Below are 16,384 nucleotides of genomic sequence, written 5' to 3' on the forward strand. Positions count from 1 at the left end.
CATGTAGCCTAGCAGTTAAGAGCATTGGTCCAGTACCTGAAAGGTCATTGGTTTGAATCCCTGAGACAGATGATACAATATCTACTTGACGGAAAGGACAAACGCATTCAGACAGATGAAACCTGAGGGGTAACCTACAACGCAGGATCAAGGAGTTAGCCAGCTAACTTGCCTAAATATTCTGATATAACTTTTATATTTTGTAGAAAGATAAGATTGAAATGGGCATGGTCGAATTTATTTAATATCTTTGTTTAGCTTGTTTTATTAACCATAAAATCAATAGTTATTTCTGGTTACTTATCAAAGATAGCTAACTAATGGATCATACCTTGCAGTATACCCCTCTGATCTCCACCCCAGACGTAAAGTGCTTCCGCCTTACATCCAGGTTCATGTAGAGACCATGTCTAGATGTTACTATATTACTAAAGGTTACAGGAAGTGTTGATTGCTGAAAGTACACAAACTCTATCAATGTACCAAAAACAAACGTACTGGACTGGATACATCTGGCATGCAGGTCCTCAGGAGGAAATGAAAACTTCAATCTTCTCCAGATAATGTGGCACCACCTGCTGGTAGGAACAAGGTTGGATTCAACGAAATCAACCCACAGAGGGATAGTTTTATTGGGCCAAAATTAATCTTCTAAAACTAGAAACAAAGATGAAGAAATCTAGTCAGAGCCTGTGCCTGTTCATCAGTTGTCTGACCAATGGTTCAACTTCAAAACAATGAAACAACAATCAAAACCTACATTTTTTTCATAAATACACTGAACAAAAATATATACGAAACATGTGAAGTGTTGGTCCCATGTTTCATGAGCAGAAATAAAAGATTCTAGAAATGTTCCATATGCACAAAAAGCTTATTTTTCTTAAATGTTGCACACACATGTATTTACATCCCTGTTATTAATGAGTTTTTCCCCCTTGCCAAAGATAATTCATCCACTTGACAGGTGTGGCATATCAAGAAGCTGATTAAACAGCATGATCATTATAAAGGTGCACCTTGTGCTGGTGACAATAAGGCCACTCTAAAATGTGCAGTTTTGTCACACAACACAATGCCACAGATATATCAAGTATTTAAGGAGCTAGCAATCGGCATGATGACTGCAGGAATGTCTACCAGAGCTGTTGCCAGAGAATTGAATGTTTAATTCTCTACCATAAGCCGCCTTCAAAGTCATTTTAGAGAATTTGGCAGTACGTCCAACCGGCCTCACAACCGCAGACCACGTGTAACCATGCCAGCCCTTCCACATCTGTCTTCTTCACCTGCGGGATAGTCTGAGACCAGCCACCCAGACAGCTGATGAAACTGTGGGTTTGCATAACTGAAGAATATCTGCACAATCTGTCAGAAACAGTCTCAGGGTTGCTCATCGGCATGCTTGTCGTCCTCACTAGGGTCTTGACCTGATTGTAGTTCGGCATTGTAACCAACTTCAGTGTGCAAATGCTCACCTTCAATGGCCACTGGCATGCTGGAGAAGTGTGTTCTTCTCGGATGAATCCCGGTTTCAATTGTACCAGGCAGATGGAAGACAGTGTGTATGGCGTCGTGTGTGGACAAGCAATTTGCTGATGATCAGAGTGCCCAATGGTGGTGGTGGGGTTATGGTATGGGCAGGCATAAGCTACAGACAATGAACACAAATGCATTTTATTGATGGCAATTTCAATGCACAGAGATACAGTGACGTGCCATTCATCCGCTGCCATGTCACCAATTGAGCACGTTTGGGATGCTCTGGATTGACGTGTATGACAGCGTGTTCCAGTTTCCGACAATATCCAGAAACTTCGAACAGCAATTGAAGAGTAAGACAACATCCATTGAAGAGTAGGACAACATTCCATTGAAGAGGAGTAGGACAACATTCCATTGAAGAGGAGTAGGACAACATTCCATTGAAGAGGAGTAGGACAACATTCCATTGAAGAGGAGTAGGACAACATTCCATTGAAGAGAAGTAGGACAACATTCCATTGAAGAGGAGTAGGACAACATTCCATTGAAGAGGAGTAGGACAACATTCCATTGAAGAGGAGTAGGACAACATTCCATTGAAGAGGAGTAGGACAACATCCAACATCCTCTGATTGAGAACCATACTTAGGTAGCCTGTTTTCCCACTTTTGTTTGTGGGTGGTTATTTTCTGTTTAGAGTGTGTTGCACCTGACGGAGCTGTTCTCTTTTGTTACTTTGTATTTAGTGTTCAGTTTATTAAAATGATGAACACTTACCACTCTGCACCTTGGTCCTCACCTTCTTCTCCCGACAACAGCCGTTACACCATGCCATTCTAAAAAGGTTTATTCTTTAACTGTAAGATTTATGGGAAGATTTTTCCATTTAATTAGATCTGCTTTCATGTTGTTGAGTAATGGGATAATGTTATCTTTACTGTATATATTTTTTGTTTGTTGTCACTTATTAAGCATCCTAAGTATGTTTTGTATTTTTTTGTGCTCCACTTAAAGAATTGCTGTAAATCAGTTATTTTTATTATTGCCATTATTTTAGTTTTTTCCATATGTATTTTATATCCTGAGATTTTAGAGTAATCTGAAAATATTTTTAACAAGGGGGGCATTGAGTTTTCAATATTTGTCAGGTACAGTACATCACGAGATCGTCAGGCAAATAAGTTTAGTTTATACTGATGTTTACCATTACTGATACCTTTTATATTTGGGTCCTGTCTAATTCAGCAACAGGTTCAATTGCTAGTGCAAACAGGAGGGCGGACAGAGGGCATCCCTGTCTTGCGCTCCTTTCTAAAGTAATTTATTCAGATAATGTATTATTTGTGTACATATTTGCAGGTTCAATTGCTAGTGCAAACAGGAGGGCGGACAGAGGGCATCCCTGTCTTGCGCTCCTTTCTAAAGCAATTTATTCAGATAATGTATTATTTGTGTACATATTTGCCTTAGGATATTTATATAACATTATTATGAAATGTATTATTTAAAATGGAAAGTTGAAGGCTTCCAAAATTTTAATAGACAAGGTCATTCAAGACATTAGAAAGCCTTTTCAGCATCTGTCAAAGGAATTTAACAGTTCCTGTATATATTCATTAACCAATTCAAATCACTCTGTCTGTTTCTAAGAATTTGTAAAATCCTCATTTTCCTAAAATAGACAGAGACCAGTCTATCAAAATTAGCCAATAGCATTTATTCTCGAGAGCGCTGCTCATAGAACCATGTATAACAGTTTATATACCACATATGTCATAGGTTATAAAATGTATCTCCTCCTCTCGACCAGGACAAAGCAGGTTCAAAAATTCATTCCAACTCACATACCTGACACACTATATCTGGATTAACTCCTGAAGTCTCACCATAGTTTATTACCACTTAGCAGACAGTTCCAGATAAGGAAAACCTGGAGGGGCTCTCGCTGTCTTATTTGAGTCGGTTCAAACATAGGTTAATGATACTCTTTGCTTACTTTAGACATACACACATACATTCCTTCTTCCACAATGGTTATCATTTCCAATTACCCCTTATCCATGCTACCTAACCTCTTTCTTAGGAACTAACATTATTAATCAGATATTGTAAAACAGGGTAGAGTTTAATTAGTTATAATTATATTTAAATATAATTATTCATAAAATTCCTAACAGCATCTAATGCCAATATTGATAAATCTACATCTTGTATTTTAGCTTATTGTATCATATTGAAACATGTTCTTGTATTTTAGCTTATTGTATCATATTGAAACATGTTCTTGTATTTTAGCTTATTGTATCATATTGAAACATGTTCTTGTATTTTAGCTTATTGTATCATATTGAAACATGTTCTTGTATTTTAGCTTATTGTATCATATTGAAACATGTTCTTGTATTTTAGCTTATTGTATCATATTGAAACATGTTCTTGTATTTTTTTGTATGTGTCTATTTTTAATAGACCTTGTTTGATTAATATGTCACGTCTGGTGAGACTTTTGTATTCTGTTGCTGTTGAGTTTTGTTATTATTCTGTCACAATTTATTACATTTATGGGTCTGTAATCTGCAGGGGACTCCAGATTGTCCTGATTTTAATATAACTGAGATGACTGTTTGATACATGGAGCTAGAAAGCACTAAATTGAGTGACATACAGTACAGTGTAAAGGTTTTAGGATAGTGTCAAAAAATACAGGAAGGTTACAATGCTTTAAAAAAATAGACATGTTAATAAATTATATCTATCAATTAACTAAATGCAAAGTGAGTGAACAGAAGAAACATCTAAATCAAATCCATATTTGGTGTGACCATCCTTTGCCTTCAAAACAGCATCAATTCTTCTAGGTACACTTGCACAAAGTCAGGGATTTTGTAGGCATATGTGTATGATTAAACAATTATACCAAACAGGTGCTAATGATCATCAATCAATTTGTAGGTTGAAACACAATCATTAACTGAAACAGAAACAGCTGTGTATGAGGAATAAAACTGGGTGAGGAACAACCAAACTCTGCTAACAAGGTGAGGTTGCTGGAGACAGTTTACTGTCAAAAGTCATACCCCATGGCAAGACTGAGCACAGCAACAAGACACAAGGTAGTTATACTGCATCAGTAAGGTCTCTCCCAGGCAGACATGTCAAGGCAGACAGTGGTTTCCATATGTGCTGTCTAAGCTGTTTTGAAGAAGCACAAAGAAACGGGCAACGTTGAGGGCCGTAGACGCAGTGGTCGGCCAAGGAAACTTACTGCAGCAGATGAAAGACACATCATGCTTACTTCTCTTCGCAATCAGAAGATGTCCAGCGGTGCCATGAGCTCAGAATTTGCAGAAAACAGTGGAACCCTGGTACACCCATCTACTGTCCTGAGAAGTCTGGTCTGAAGTGGCCTTCATGGAAGACTTGTGGCCAAAAAGTCATACCTCTGACATGGAAACTAGGCCAAGCGACTCAACTATGCACTGGGGTACAGAAAAATGGCAGCAGGTGCTCTGCTACTGGCTGTAGCAGAAAGCAGTTTGTTCGCCGAAGGGCTGGGGAGCGGTACACGAATGAGTGTCTGCAGTCAACAGTGAAGCATGACGGATTTTCCTTGCAAGTTTGGGGCTACATTTCTGCAAATGGCGTTGAGGATTTGGTCAGAATGAATGGTCTCCTCAATGCTGAGAAGTATAGGCAGATACTTATCCATCATGCAATCTGATTGGCCCCAAATTTATTCTGCAGCAAACAAAGACCCCAAACATACAGTGAAAGTCATTAAGAACTAAATTCAGCATAAAGAAGAACACGTTTTCCTGGAAGTCATGGTATGGCCCCCACAGAGCCCTGATCTCAACAACATCGAATCTGTTTGGGATTACATGAAGAGAGAAGCACCTGAGGCTGCATAAATCCACAGAAGAACTGTGGTTAGTTCACCAGGATGTTTGGGCAAACCTACCTGCTGAGTTCTTTCAAACTGTGTGCAAGTGTACCTAGATTTAATGGTGTTTTGAAGGCTAAGGGTGGTCTCACCAAATATTGATTTGATTTAGATTTAGATTTTTCTTCAGTTCACTGACTTTTGTTAATTGATAAATATAAACTTTTGACCTGTCTATTTTTGAAAGCATTCTTACTTTACGGTATTTTTTTCACACCTGCCTAAAACGTTTGCACAGTGCTGTATGTCTTATCATTTCAGTAATTAGGAGCGCTACTTTGTCCCAGAATGTTAAGTAAAATTTTATGGGAATGCTGTCCATGCCTGGTGCTTTTTGTCACGTGAAAGTTTTGTCTAATATTTATTTTGGGGGGGATTTTTTTCCCCCTGATAGTTGCTTCAGGGTTGTTGAGTGTAAGACTGCAAGATCAGTCCAACTGTTTAATTTGGATTTATATAGATTTTCATTAAAAGCCTTTAAAAATGGAAATGAATAGCGTTGTCTAATTGAAGCATTTGTATCCTTCTCTTTTAAAACTTTTTGGCATGTATTCATTTGTGAGGAATGCAAGGTGTTTACTGGGTTTATTTGCCAGTAAATAGTATGTTTAATTTTAGTTTAACCTGTAGTTGTTGGCTCTCTTCAAAAATATCATATGCCTGCTTAAGTTCAGAATTTGTACTTTTTTTTTTATTAACTCAGATTTATCTTTTGCAGAGAATGAGATGATCATCCCCCTTATGTATGCCTTAACATCCCAAATTATGTCAGGGGAGGGCTTTACTCTGTCCTCATTTGTAATGGTCAAGGTTTTTTTGTAACATGTATAATACATGTTGGTTCTTTGACGATGCACTCAGTGACAGAATATGGAGAATGAACAAAGTATATTTTATGTTGGTGTAATTAAGCATGATACAGGAGAATGATCCAATATCACTATGTCATGGATTTCTTTACCCAATAAATGTAGTGAAATATACTGTAAATGTAGTCAATTCTTGAGTAGATTTTCTTACTTTGAGAAAAAAGGAGTAGTCTTTTGTAGTTGAATAGTAATCTCCAGATGTCCTTTAGATTATTTGTAGAGATTACTTTTTTCTTCAGCCTCTGGAGGTTCCTTGAATATACCCTTTATTGATGTCTAACTTACTAGATGTGTGATTTAGGTCACCTGTTAACAAATCAAATCAAGCTTTATTTATACAGCACATTTCAGACATGGAATGCAACACAATGTGCTTTACAGAAACAATAAAAAATAATGAAAATAAAAGCTGAAATATTTACTACAAACATAATATGCAAAATAAAGGAATGACACAAACTGAACATCTAAAAAGTACCCTAAGTAAAACTAAAAATGTTTTTTAAATATGTCTACAGTTTCGGCCACCCTCAGGTTCTCTGACAGGCTATTCCAGAGGCTGGGGGCATAATAACTAAAGGCTGCCTCTCCCTGCCTCTTAGTCCTAGGCTTTGGGATAGTTAAAAGGCCAGTGCCAGAGGACCTGAGGGACCTACTGTGTATAGTACATAACTTAAAGGCATGTCTGACATGAATTGATAAATACTAAACAATAGAATCTTAAAATGAATAGTAAACCTCACAGGCAGCCAGTGCAGAGACCATGAAACCTGTGTAATCTGTGCTCTCCGTCTGGTCTTGGTCAGTACCCGTGCTGCAGCATTCTGTATGTTTTACAGTTGACCAATGACTTTATGAGTAGACCAGACAGGAGAGCATTACTGTAGTCAAGCCTGCTTGTAATATAAGCATGGATAACTCTCTCTGCATCAGCCTGAGAGAGAAACATCTACACCTTGGCAATGCTCTTCAGGTTGTAAAATGCTGGTCACATTCCTAATGTGTGATTTGAAATTTGGTTAAGAATCTAAAATAACAAGGGTTTTTAACAAGTGTTTTGTCTTTATTGCCCATTAATTAAAATCTACAGCTAGATTTTCTCTCTGTGTTTTGAATCCAACAATAATTACCTCGGTCTTGACTTGATTTAGCTGGAGGAAGTTGTGAGCCATCCAAGTATTTAAATCAGTAATACAGTCTAATAATGTATCTGTGGAGCTAAAATCGTCTGGTGATACAAAAATGTACAGTTGTGTATCGTCTGTGTAGTATTGAAAATCAATGTTGTGCTTTCTGATAACATACCCCTGTATATAAACTGAACAGTACAGGACCCAAAATCAAACCTTGTGGAACGCCACATGTGACATGTATTTTCTCTGAGTTATGTTCACCAAAAAACTCTTGACCGGTTAAATAGGTCCTAAACCAATTTAGAACTGGACCGGAGGCCAACCCACCTCTCCAGTCTGTCCAGACATCATTGGCACTTACTTGTAGGACTATTTATAAGTTCATCATCAACTGCAAATTGTCTTAAATGTCTGGGTGCTTTTTCAAGGATTACCTCCATGCTGCAGCTGATTCACAGTATTACAGCAGACCCTGCAGATGACACCAAGTGCTCCCTCATATTTGCTAACCAGGTCAGTCTCACTGGCGTACAGGGAAGAGTCACATCCCACACAGTATTACAGCAGACCCTGCAGATGACACCAAGTGCTCCCTCATATTTGCTAACCAGGTCAGAGGTCAGTCTCACCGGCGTACAGGGAAGAGTCACATCCCACACAGTATTACAGCAGACCCTGCAGATGACACCAAGTGCTCCCTCATATTTGCTAACCAGGTCAGAGGTCAGTCTCACCGGCGTACAGGGAAGAGTCACATCCCACACAGTATTACACTGTCACCGTGGATTATCAATGAAGTGGACACAGAGCTTGTTATGAATACAACAGGTACAACAGACGATCTGACAATAGTCAACCAAGATCAATGTCTCACCTTTAGTATGGTTTAACAAGACTCAATGACATACTGTATTAGTTGTAGCACTAGCAATTTTAAACCTTCTTCTAATGATGGTCTCTTGCCCACAGGCTAAGGATATTCTACTGCGGGAGGAACTAGAGAAGGTGCTGAAGAGTCACTCTGAACAACTCAATTTGTGGTTCACTATTGACAAACCTCCACAGGGTAAGACCATAGTATTCCATGACAAAAAAGATTAAGGTACAGGGTTGTCATGGTCTAATACCATTGTATCATTCGTGTTGGACTGCAAAAAAGCCCTTTTTTATCATGCTGTGTCACCACACCCTTTGTAGGGACTGGCTGACTGTCTGCAGCAACCCTTTTGAATTGGTCTGTTACTGATGTCAACTGAATTAATGGAAACCCTTCCCCCTCCAATCATATCCCAACATCGCTATGATCTAAACGTTCTATTTAGATTCTGTTTTGCCATGTGACCCGTCACCTATACTGTAGCTTCCTCATATGGTACAGTATGCAAATGAGGCTCCAGCTAATTGTCTATCCTGGCACTCATCCGTTAGTTCCACATAAATTAAACACATCTTCGCTAACAGGGTGTGCTCATTTAATTGGCCTGCAGGGCTGATCCTTATCTGTTGATTAAAAACAGTTGAATTCAGCTTGTGTTTTCCTCTAATTACAGACTGGAAGTACAGCTCAGGGTTTGTGAACGCTGATATGATGAAAGAGCACCTTCCCCTGGTGTCCAACGATGTGCTCATTGTCATGTGTGGCCCACTCCCCATGACCCAGCATCCATGGCGCCCCAACCTCTCCATTCTGGGCTACAAGACAGAGAACACATTCACATACTGATAACTCCCAGGCCTCCAACTAGGCATATATACATTAAAACGCACCAGGACATTTAAGACAATATGTTCTATTGAATTATGTATGTAGAACACAATGTAACACATTTCAAGACCAACAGGATATTCTCTAGCGTTTTGAATAACAAATGTCATATTTGCATGTTGAACATTCAAATAACTTTTTTTGTGTGAGATACTGTGAAAAGTTAGTTGGCTTTTAGTATGTTTCAACTGTTTTAGTAATAATTGTTCTAATTATGTACTGTATCTAAAGCATTTGGATGTTTTGTTGAATCTCATTACTCATTAAAGCCATCTCTACACATAATCTGATGTCTTTGTGGTATTGGGGAGAAAGAGTAGTATTATTCTCGGCACCACACTGTGTATATATAACCTTAGCCTTAGCAAACCTGCATATTTAAACACAAATCCCTTCATTTACATTATGCTATTTACCACTGAGCATAATCCTCAACATAAATAATCCTCTTCTAAACAAGATAACTCAAGACATCCAGAAATGTATATTAATTTATTTTTGAACCCATCCTGTTATTTTCTACTTTGACTCAACTTTAAGAGAACAATCCACCTTAATCAAATGAACTTAGAATGAGGTTTTGGGTGAAGCTATCACAATGTGTTCAGTCAATGATTAGTGATAGCAGATCGGTTGTTTGTGTACATTTCCAGTGAAGTGTTAAGTCCATTAAGGCCTCGATTCAATCAGATCATGCATTAACTGGCCATAACCGACACCTGCATAGCTGATGTTTTGGCTGTGTCGGAGGTATAACTGCATTGGAGCTGTCAAATCGGTGAGCAGCTGCTCTTGATCTTTGTCACAAAGCCCCACCCGTCCCACTTTCGTTAGAAGTTCAGAAGGAGAAAGTGTAGGCTATATTGAAATAATGACGCTCAAATTGAAAATCATTCAACTAAATAATGAGGGTTTCTATCATCTTAATGGAGATGTAGATTCCATCTCACATTCCAGTGTTCCAACTTGTAAACAAGGCTGCATGGGATTTCTGTTAATGTGACTCTGCGCAGCCAATAGCAATGTTCGCTTTAGGTATAATGTCAGGAGCCGCTTTTGGATTTGACAGCTCTAACGCAGTTTAATCTCCCACACTGCCAAAAGAACCGCTATGTGGATGTCGGCTAAAGCGGATCTGATTGAATAGAGCTCTAACAGAAATACTAACCACAGGGGTGTGAGCAGCTGTCAGCAGGCATGGGTCAGTAGTCCACAAACGAGATATGGACACAGGCCAATTTCAGCACACTGGGTCCCCAAGTCCCAGGCAAGCATAAACCCAACAATCACAACAGTCCATCCTCCCATGTGAAACACTACAGTAAACAGAGTAATCTGAAAGGTCCCATATGGCTGCTCTGTCATCGATCACACTGGTCAGGTAAACTTGATGAGCAAAGTTAAAGGGTCAGAATCTCGCTTGGTGACAATAGCCTGTAGCATTCCAGTGGGTGTGTGTAAGTACCTGGATCCTTTAAAGAAATTCTCAATGAGTGCACGGTTGATCTTAGTCTTCCCTATAGCAGCGTGAAAGTTGTTGCTCAGCACTCCGTAGATGTTGCCCGGGTCGCCCTTGCGGCCAAAGAGGAGAAAGAGGGCGTAGCAGTCATTACCGATGGAGGCACAGAAATCCACCATCCTTTCTGCCTTGTTCTTATGAGCAGACTCCATCTTGGCCATCTGCATGGATTCAGTGTATACCTCCGGGGGGATGTCCTCGGCTGGCCCTCCCCCCCTCTCGGGCAGGTGCAGGATCTGCACGGCGATCTGGATGCGGGGGTTCTTGGTGGGCCTCTCCAGCACAGCCCACACCCAGTCAGCACCCAGGAGGATGCGCTGCTGCTTGGTCATGGTGGTGCAGTTGAAGGAGTCGGTCATGTGGAGGTGGCTGCTCTGGGTGATGTAGGTCATTAGAAAGATATCATTGAGGGCTGACGGGCTAGGCTGGAACTTGTCCTCTGGGTCCAGGAACAGGAGGTACTCCTGGGTCCTAGCTGCAGCTATCCCCACACAGTCGGTGAAAAGAGGGACAAAATCGTTGGGGTTGTTGGGGGTTCTCCACAGAGTGGAGAATATACTGGGTATGTCTGGGTCTGGTAGCTTGCTCTCTCTCCTTCCCCACAGGGTTGGGAAGTTAAAGTTCATGTTTGGAATGGTCATGGTTGGAGCTGGTGGCTTCTTCTGTAGCCTCTCCCACCAGGTTGAGATTTTCTTGGGAATGTCCGGGGCTGGTTGTTTGCTTTCTATCTTCCCCATGTCTACAGGACTAGGTCAGAAGGTGGTTTCCCTTATAACCTGAACATGTGATAACAACAGTATAGTTTATTGTTGTGGAAATGATCATTTACATAAAAGTTACAAAATTATACTTGTGTAATAACAGGGGTTGAAGGTACATAAGTGTTGATGGTATCCAACCCTAATGGAACCCAAACCTTAGAAACTACAAACATATTTGGATTGTACTGTGTTTGCTCCAGATTGGTAAAAAAAAGTCCCATTAAGTTAAATGAAAACTCACCAGTATGGGTCTGCCTTTGATGTTTGGAACAGCTCCAGCCCCTCTCTCCTCTCTGGAACCCTAGTGAGATATTAGGATGTGCTGGATTGAAGCAGATGAACAACCAGCAGAAGGATCCTCATACAGGTTATGCTTGGCTTTGGACAGTACACTGGGTTACCGAACTCTTAGAGAGCAGGCTTCCCTTAGTGTTTTCTCTCTCACAGAAGGGATCCTCTGGTCTGGTGACTTGTTATAGGGACGTACCACAGAGACTACATCTGCCTATGCAAATATATGCCAATTATGTGTGGAAACATGGAAAAACCTGTTTCTTATTGTTCCAATACAAATGAGCTGTATTAAGTGTTGGGTGTGTTTGTTTCCAGTATGACCTAGTGCCTTATTCTAATCAGGGATATGTCCAGGTAACTTTGAAAACATATACTGAACAAAAATAGAAACGTAACATGCAAAGTGTTGGTCGCATGTTCCATGAGCAGAAATAAAATATCCCAGAAATGTTCCATAGCCACAAAAAGCTTATTTCTCTCAAATGTTGAGCACAAATTTGTTTACATCCCTGTTGACATATCAAGAAGCTGATTAAACAGATTGATCATTACACAGGTGCACATTGTGATGGGGACAATATATGGCCACTTTTGTCACACAACACGTCACAGATGTCTCAAGTTTTGAGGGAGCATGCAATTGGCATGCTGCCTGCAGGAATGTCCCACAGAGCTGTTGCCAGAGAATTTGAATGTTCATTTCTCTACCGTAAGCCGCCTCCAATGTTGTTTTAGAGAATTTGGCAGTAGATCCAACCGACCTAACAACCGCAGGTCACATGTGCTGATGTTATATGAACTGTAACTCAGTAAAATCTTTGAAATTGTTGCATGTTGTGTTTATATTTTTGTTCAGTATACGTAACAAACAAGTTGTAAAATATGACATGTACATATATTGTACAAAATAATAGAGTTTGGTCAATATTACAGGGAAATAAATTCCGTAGGGAAAAGAACACTTTAATACATGTTGAAGTGGCTTGCGATAGGCCTATACTTTTCACCAAAAAAACTAAGTACATACTATTCACTATTACGTTTGAAAGAGCTACACTCCAATGACACACGTAAGACAATGGCTTCAACGTTCATTGTGTTTCTGTCACTAATACAGAAGTAGTGTTCATTATAGTCCTGTATTATGATGAGATAAGGGCCAGTTGAGGTCGCTGCTAAAGCACCCTACGTTGAGTTTGGGTTGGTATGAGGCCGCGCTTTCCCTTGGTTGATTGGCTGTGTTGGTTAGCGTGGCCAGCATGGCATCCTCTCAGACTAGTGCTGTTTGAGGGCGTCTCATCTCCTTCAGAACCTCATCTCGGCTAAGCAAATACTGAAAGCAAGAAGGGCCAGGGGCTGGGGTTAGCAGGGAGTGTTATGCTGCAATGTTTGTCAGTTAAAGGCTTAAGGCTAATGTCCCAACAAAGTCAATTCAAAATCTATTTGTTGAAGCCTGTTTGTTCAGTTGCAACGCCTGCTGTCAGCAAATATAATAACAGCATAGTACCACAGGATTGAGGAGAAAAGTAAAACACAACAGCTTAAAAGGAAATACTTTGTTATCTGGTTATTTAATTAAACAGATATTAAAAGCTTGTTGAACGAGACTGACCGAGGAGCTACTTACCGTGAGTTGGTTAATTCCCTCAGACAGAGCTTCTATCTGCAGCACAGGTCCCTCTGTCACCGCCATCTGCAAAGTCAGGCCTTTCATCAAACACAACACCTAGGGGCTCCATTCAAACTGTATCGTTGAAGTTAATTTCCGATTGAGCTGACATATGCAGCATTTCTTGTGAATGCAGTAAGGCTAATTTTCCGCGATATGGATTGAATAGAGCCCCTAGTCCTACTTATACTACTGACAGGCCAGGTCATCAATGACATAACACACAGTGCTTTGTTTAGTCCCATGCATGATGGATGGCAGGGTAGAAGGATCTAGCTGCTGACCAAGCACCACTGTTCAAGTCATAGGTCACATTCCATGCCAACTACATTGCATAAACCAATGATTACGTGCCATGTCATCAACTGTGCAGTCGGGTATCAGACTGCTATATGATGTGATTAGCTGATATGTAATTTAGATACATATCCAGGTGTTGTGATATCAGGCAGGTGTCTGCAGTGTAGTCAGCCTAGAACGTGGCCATTATGGATTTATGATAAAGATGTACCTGAAGATGGTTGAGCCACCCCCCACTCAAGGTGCTCCAATATGCACTACTCCATTGTGCATATAATGGGTCAATCATGATGATCAGAAGAATTGATGAGCCAGTTAGTGAATGCTAATGGTTAATTAATGATGCATGCTGATGTCTCTGCACTGCACAATGTATTTCATTACATGTGTCTCTGATTCAAGTTTCCTTAAAATGAGCATCATTTCATCATAAAATGGAGACAAGGCTACTGTCTCCTTCTCTAATGAGAGAAGCATACTTTGTATAAAGATTTAATATAATTTATCAAGAAGAATAAAACACTTATCACACTTGCGATTTTTATTGATGGATTTGGATAATGCTATTTACAATTAATGACAACGAGAGATTCTTTGATTGAAGCGTTATCTTTAACTATAAAAATATCATAACAGTCATATATGAAAATAACAGTGCGTAATCACAATCTGGAATCCATCAAAATGTGCACAGCTATAAAATCTCATTGTACTTCTTTCAATTTATTTACCAACATAAATATGTGAAATGCATTCCTCCATATGCAAATATTGCACAAGTTCATTCCATAACTGTCTGACAAACAGCAACATTACTTTCTACTGGTTAGGAATATATTTAAAAACAATGGATGAATACCATTATGTGAATCTCAAATACAGGTGTTAAAATGATCATTAAAATGATGCACAATATTGTTTACAATAGTAGCATTATCCTACTGCATTAAAGGGGTGAGGTGATCGATCACAGCTAGGCTTGTGAATCCCCCGAGAACATAGGAGCGGTGAGCTCTCCCACTCACCATCCACTCTTAAGTGTCCAGAGTGCAGCTCATGCCTGAGGCTGGGGTTGATTGTTAGATGATGGCACGTGAGGGGTGTGGAGGTGAGTGTGCTGGGGTGAGTTGGATGGGCATGGCAGGAAGAGGTGGGGTTATTGGCTGCAAGCTGAGTAGCGATGGGTAGGTAGGTACAGTAGTTTGACATCATCAGCTGTTTGGCCCCACCTGCTGCCGTCTGTCTGGGTCTCTGTCTAGGATGGGGCTGAGGCCCCTGAAGCCGGAGTAGGGCCGGTGGGCCCCGTTCAGCACCGCCTGAACCTGGGCCACCTCCAGGGAGCAAATGTAGTCTGTTGACTCGTCACACCTCTTCTTCCTCAGGTGGCCGAAGTTTGAGAAGCCCAACTTCTTTGGCTGAACAGGAGATAGCACAGAGAGAACATGGTTTATGAACAGACTTAGATAAAGCTGTGTGTCACTTCTATTCTAGCTCTTTAACCATCATCAGTGAATAGATTTCTAAACACCGTACAAAATGGGCAGTGTTGCTATAAAAGGTTCCTTTCAGCCTAATTGTGCTGACTAAGTACATTATGCTATCGCAAAAATGTTCCTCAGCACATTTTCTGCTAGCCTTAACAAAGTGGTGAGTCTTAGACATGAGCTGGTGCTACTAAAGCCTGCTGCACGCAAAGCTGCTAGGTGGTCTTAGAGCTTGCCAGGTCTGAGGTATCACACTGAGGATTAAGGTGTTGTCTGTCTCTCTAAAGAGGTGAGGAAGGGGAGGAGGTTAAGGGGAAAGAAAGAAAGAAAGAAAGAAAGAAAGAAAGAAAGAAAGAAAGAAAGAGAGGAGAGAGTGGGGGCAGAGAGAGAGAGAGAGAGAGAGAGAGAGAGAGAGAGAGAGAGAGAGAGAGAGAGAGAGAGGGGGGGGCAGAGAGAGGGAGGAGGGGGAGAGAGAGAGAGAAAGCGGTGAGAGAGAGAAGGAGAGAGAGAGTGGGGGCAGAGAGAGGGAGGAGGGGGAGAGAGAGAGTGGGAGAGGGAAAGAGGAGAGTGAGAGGAAGAACGAAAAAAAGAGGGCTCCTAACAGGGTGGTGGTTCAGCCCTAGGCGTACTACAGTACAGTACTGTCATCTCTTACCCTGACTTTGGCTGTGGTGCTGAGCGGAGCGTAGCCTAAAGACTCCATGAACTCCCTCTTCTCCTGCTGAGCCTGGGAGCCCACCAGCATGTTGAAGTTGGTGGCCAGGTGACGTCGCAGCAGGGTCTTCTGAGGGGGGATGTTCAGCAGCATGGCCAGGGTATCTGAGTTAAAACGAGGCTCCAGAATCTAGGGGTCATTAGAGAAGATTCAGAGGAAGATACATGCTACATACAGACAATTACACAGAAAACTGAGATGGAATGAATTGGTAAAATAGAATAATTAAAAATAAATTTGGCTAAGGGAGTCTTGAACTTTATGTCTGACTGTATCCAAGCTGAGCTGATATACAGTGGAAAGGTATAAGAAGGGGCTGATTCAGTCACGTGGGGTGTGTATTTACGATGAGGCCCCCGTGCACCCCGTTGCCCCTCAGGTTACTTATGATGAGGCCCCCGTGCACCCCGCTGCCCCTCAGGTTACTTAAGATGAGGCCCCCGTGCA

General features: G+C 40.8%; 2 protein-coding genes across 15 annotated transcripts in view; both read right to left on the reverse strand.

Annotated features, from left to right (window-relative positions):
- Positions 1–3,177: 3,177 nt before the first annotated feature.
- On the reverse strand, positions 3,178–13,466 carry rep15 (RAB15 effector protein). Of its 2 annotated transcripts, none has more exons than XR_004828081.2 (3): positions 11,717–11,854; positions 10,364–11,490; positions 3,178–9,122 (listed from the first exon to the last, which is right to left on the reverse strand). XR_004828081.2 is itself a non-coding variant. In XM_035789919.2 (3 exons), the coding sequence occupies exon 3, from the start codon at positions 11,449–11,451 to the stop codon at positions 10,573–10,575; it is 879 nt and encodes a 292-aa protein (XP_035645812.1). In that variant the 5' UTR covers positions 11,452–11,490; positions 11,717–11,776; positions 13,397–13,466; the 3' UTR covers positions 3,178–10,572. The 2 variants fall into 2 exon arrangements, 1 of the variants encoding a protein (XP_035645812.1); XM_035789919.2 differs by adding an exon at positions 13,397–13,466 and having other exon boundaries at positions 3,178–11,490; positions 11,717–11,776.
- Positions 13,040–16,384, reverse strand: part of ppfibp2b (PPFIA binding protein 2b) — a 95,944-nt gene continuing 92,599 nt past the window's right edge. For 12 of the 13 annotated variants that reach the window (XM_052466120.1, XM_052466119.1, XM_052466118.1 and 9 more), the window contains 2 exons: positions 15,878–16,066; positions 14,262–15,153 (listed from right to left, as the gene is read on the reverse strand). In XM_052466120.1, coding sequence (XP_052322080.1) covers positions 14,950–15,153; positions 15,878–16,066 — 393 coding nt within the window. In that variant the 3' untranslated portion in view covers positions 14,262–14,949. Of the gene's footprint in view, positions 13,103–13,396; positions 13,463–14,261; positions 15,154–15,877; positions 16,067–16,384 lie in introns of those variants that run through there. The other variant, XM_052466124.1, reaches the window with a different exon arrangement.

This window comes from Oncorhynchus keta, chromosome 17 (assembly GCF_023373465.1).
Source record: "Oncorhynchus keta strain PuntledgeMale-10-30-2019 chromosome 17, Oket_V2, whole genome shotgun sequence".
Taxonomy (NCBI): domain Eukaryota; kingdom Metazoa; phylum Chordata; class Actinopteri; order Salmoniformes; family Salmonidae; genus Oncorhynchus; species Oncorhynchus keta.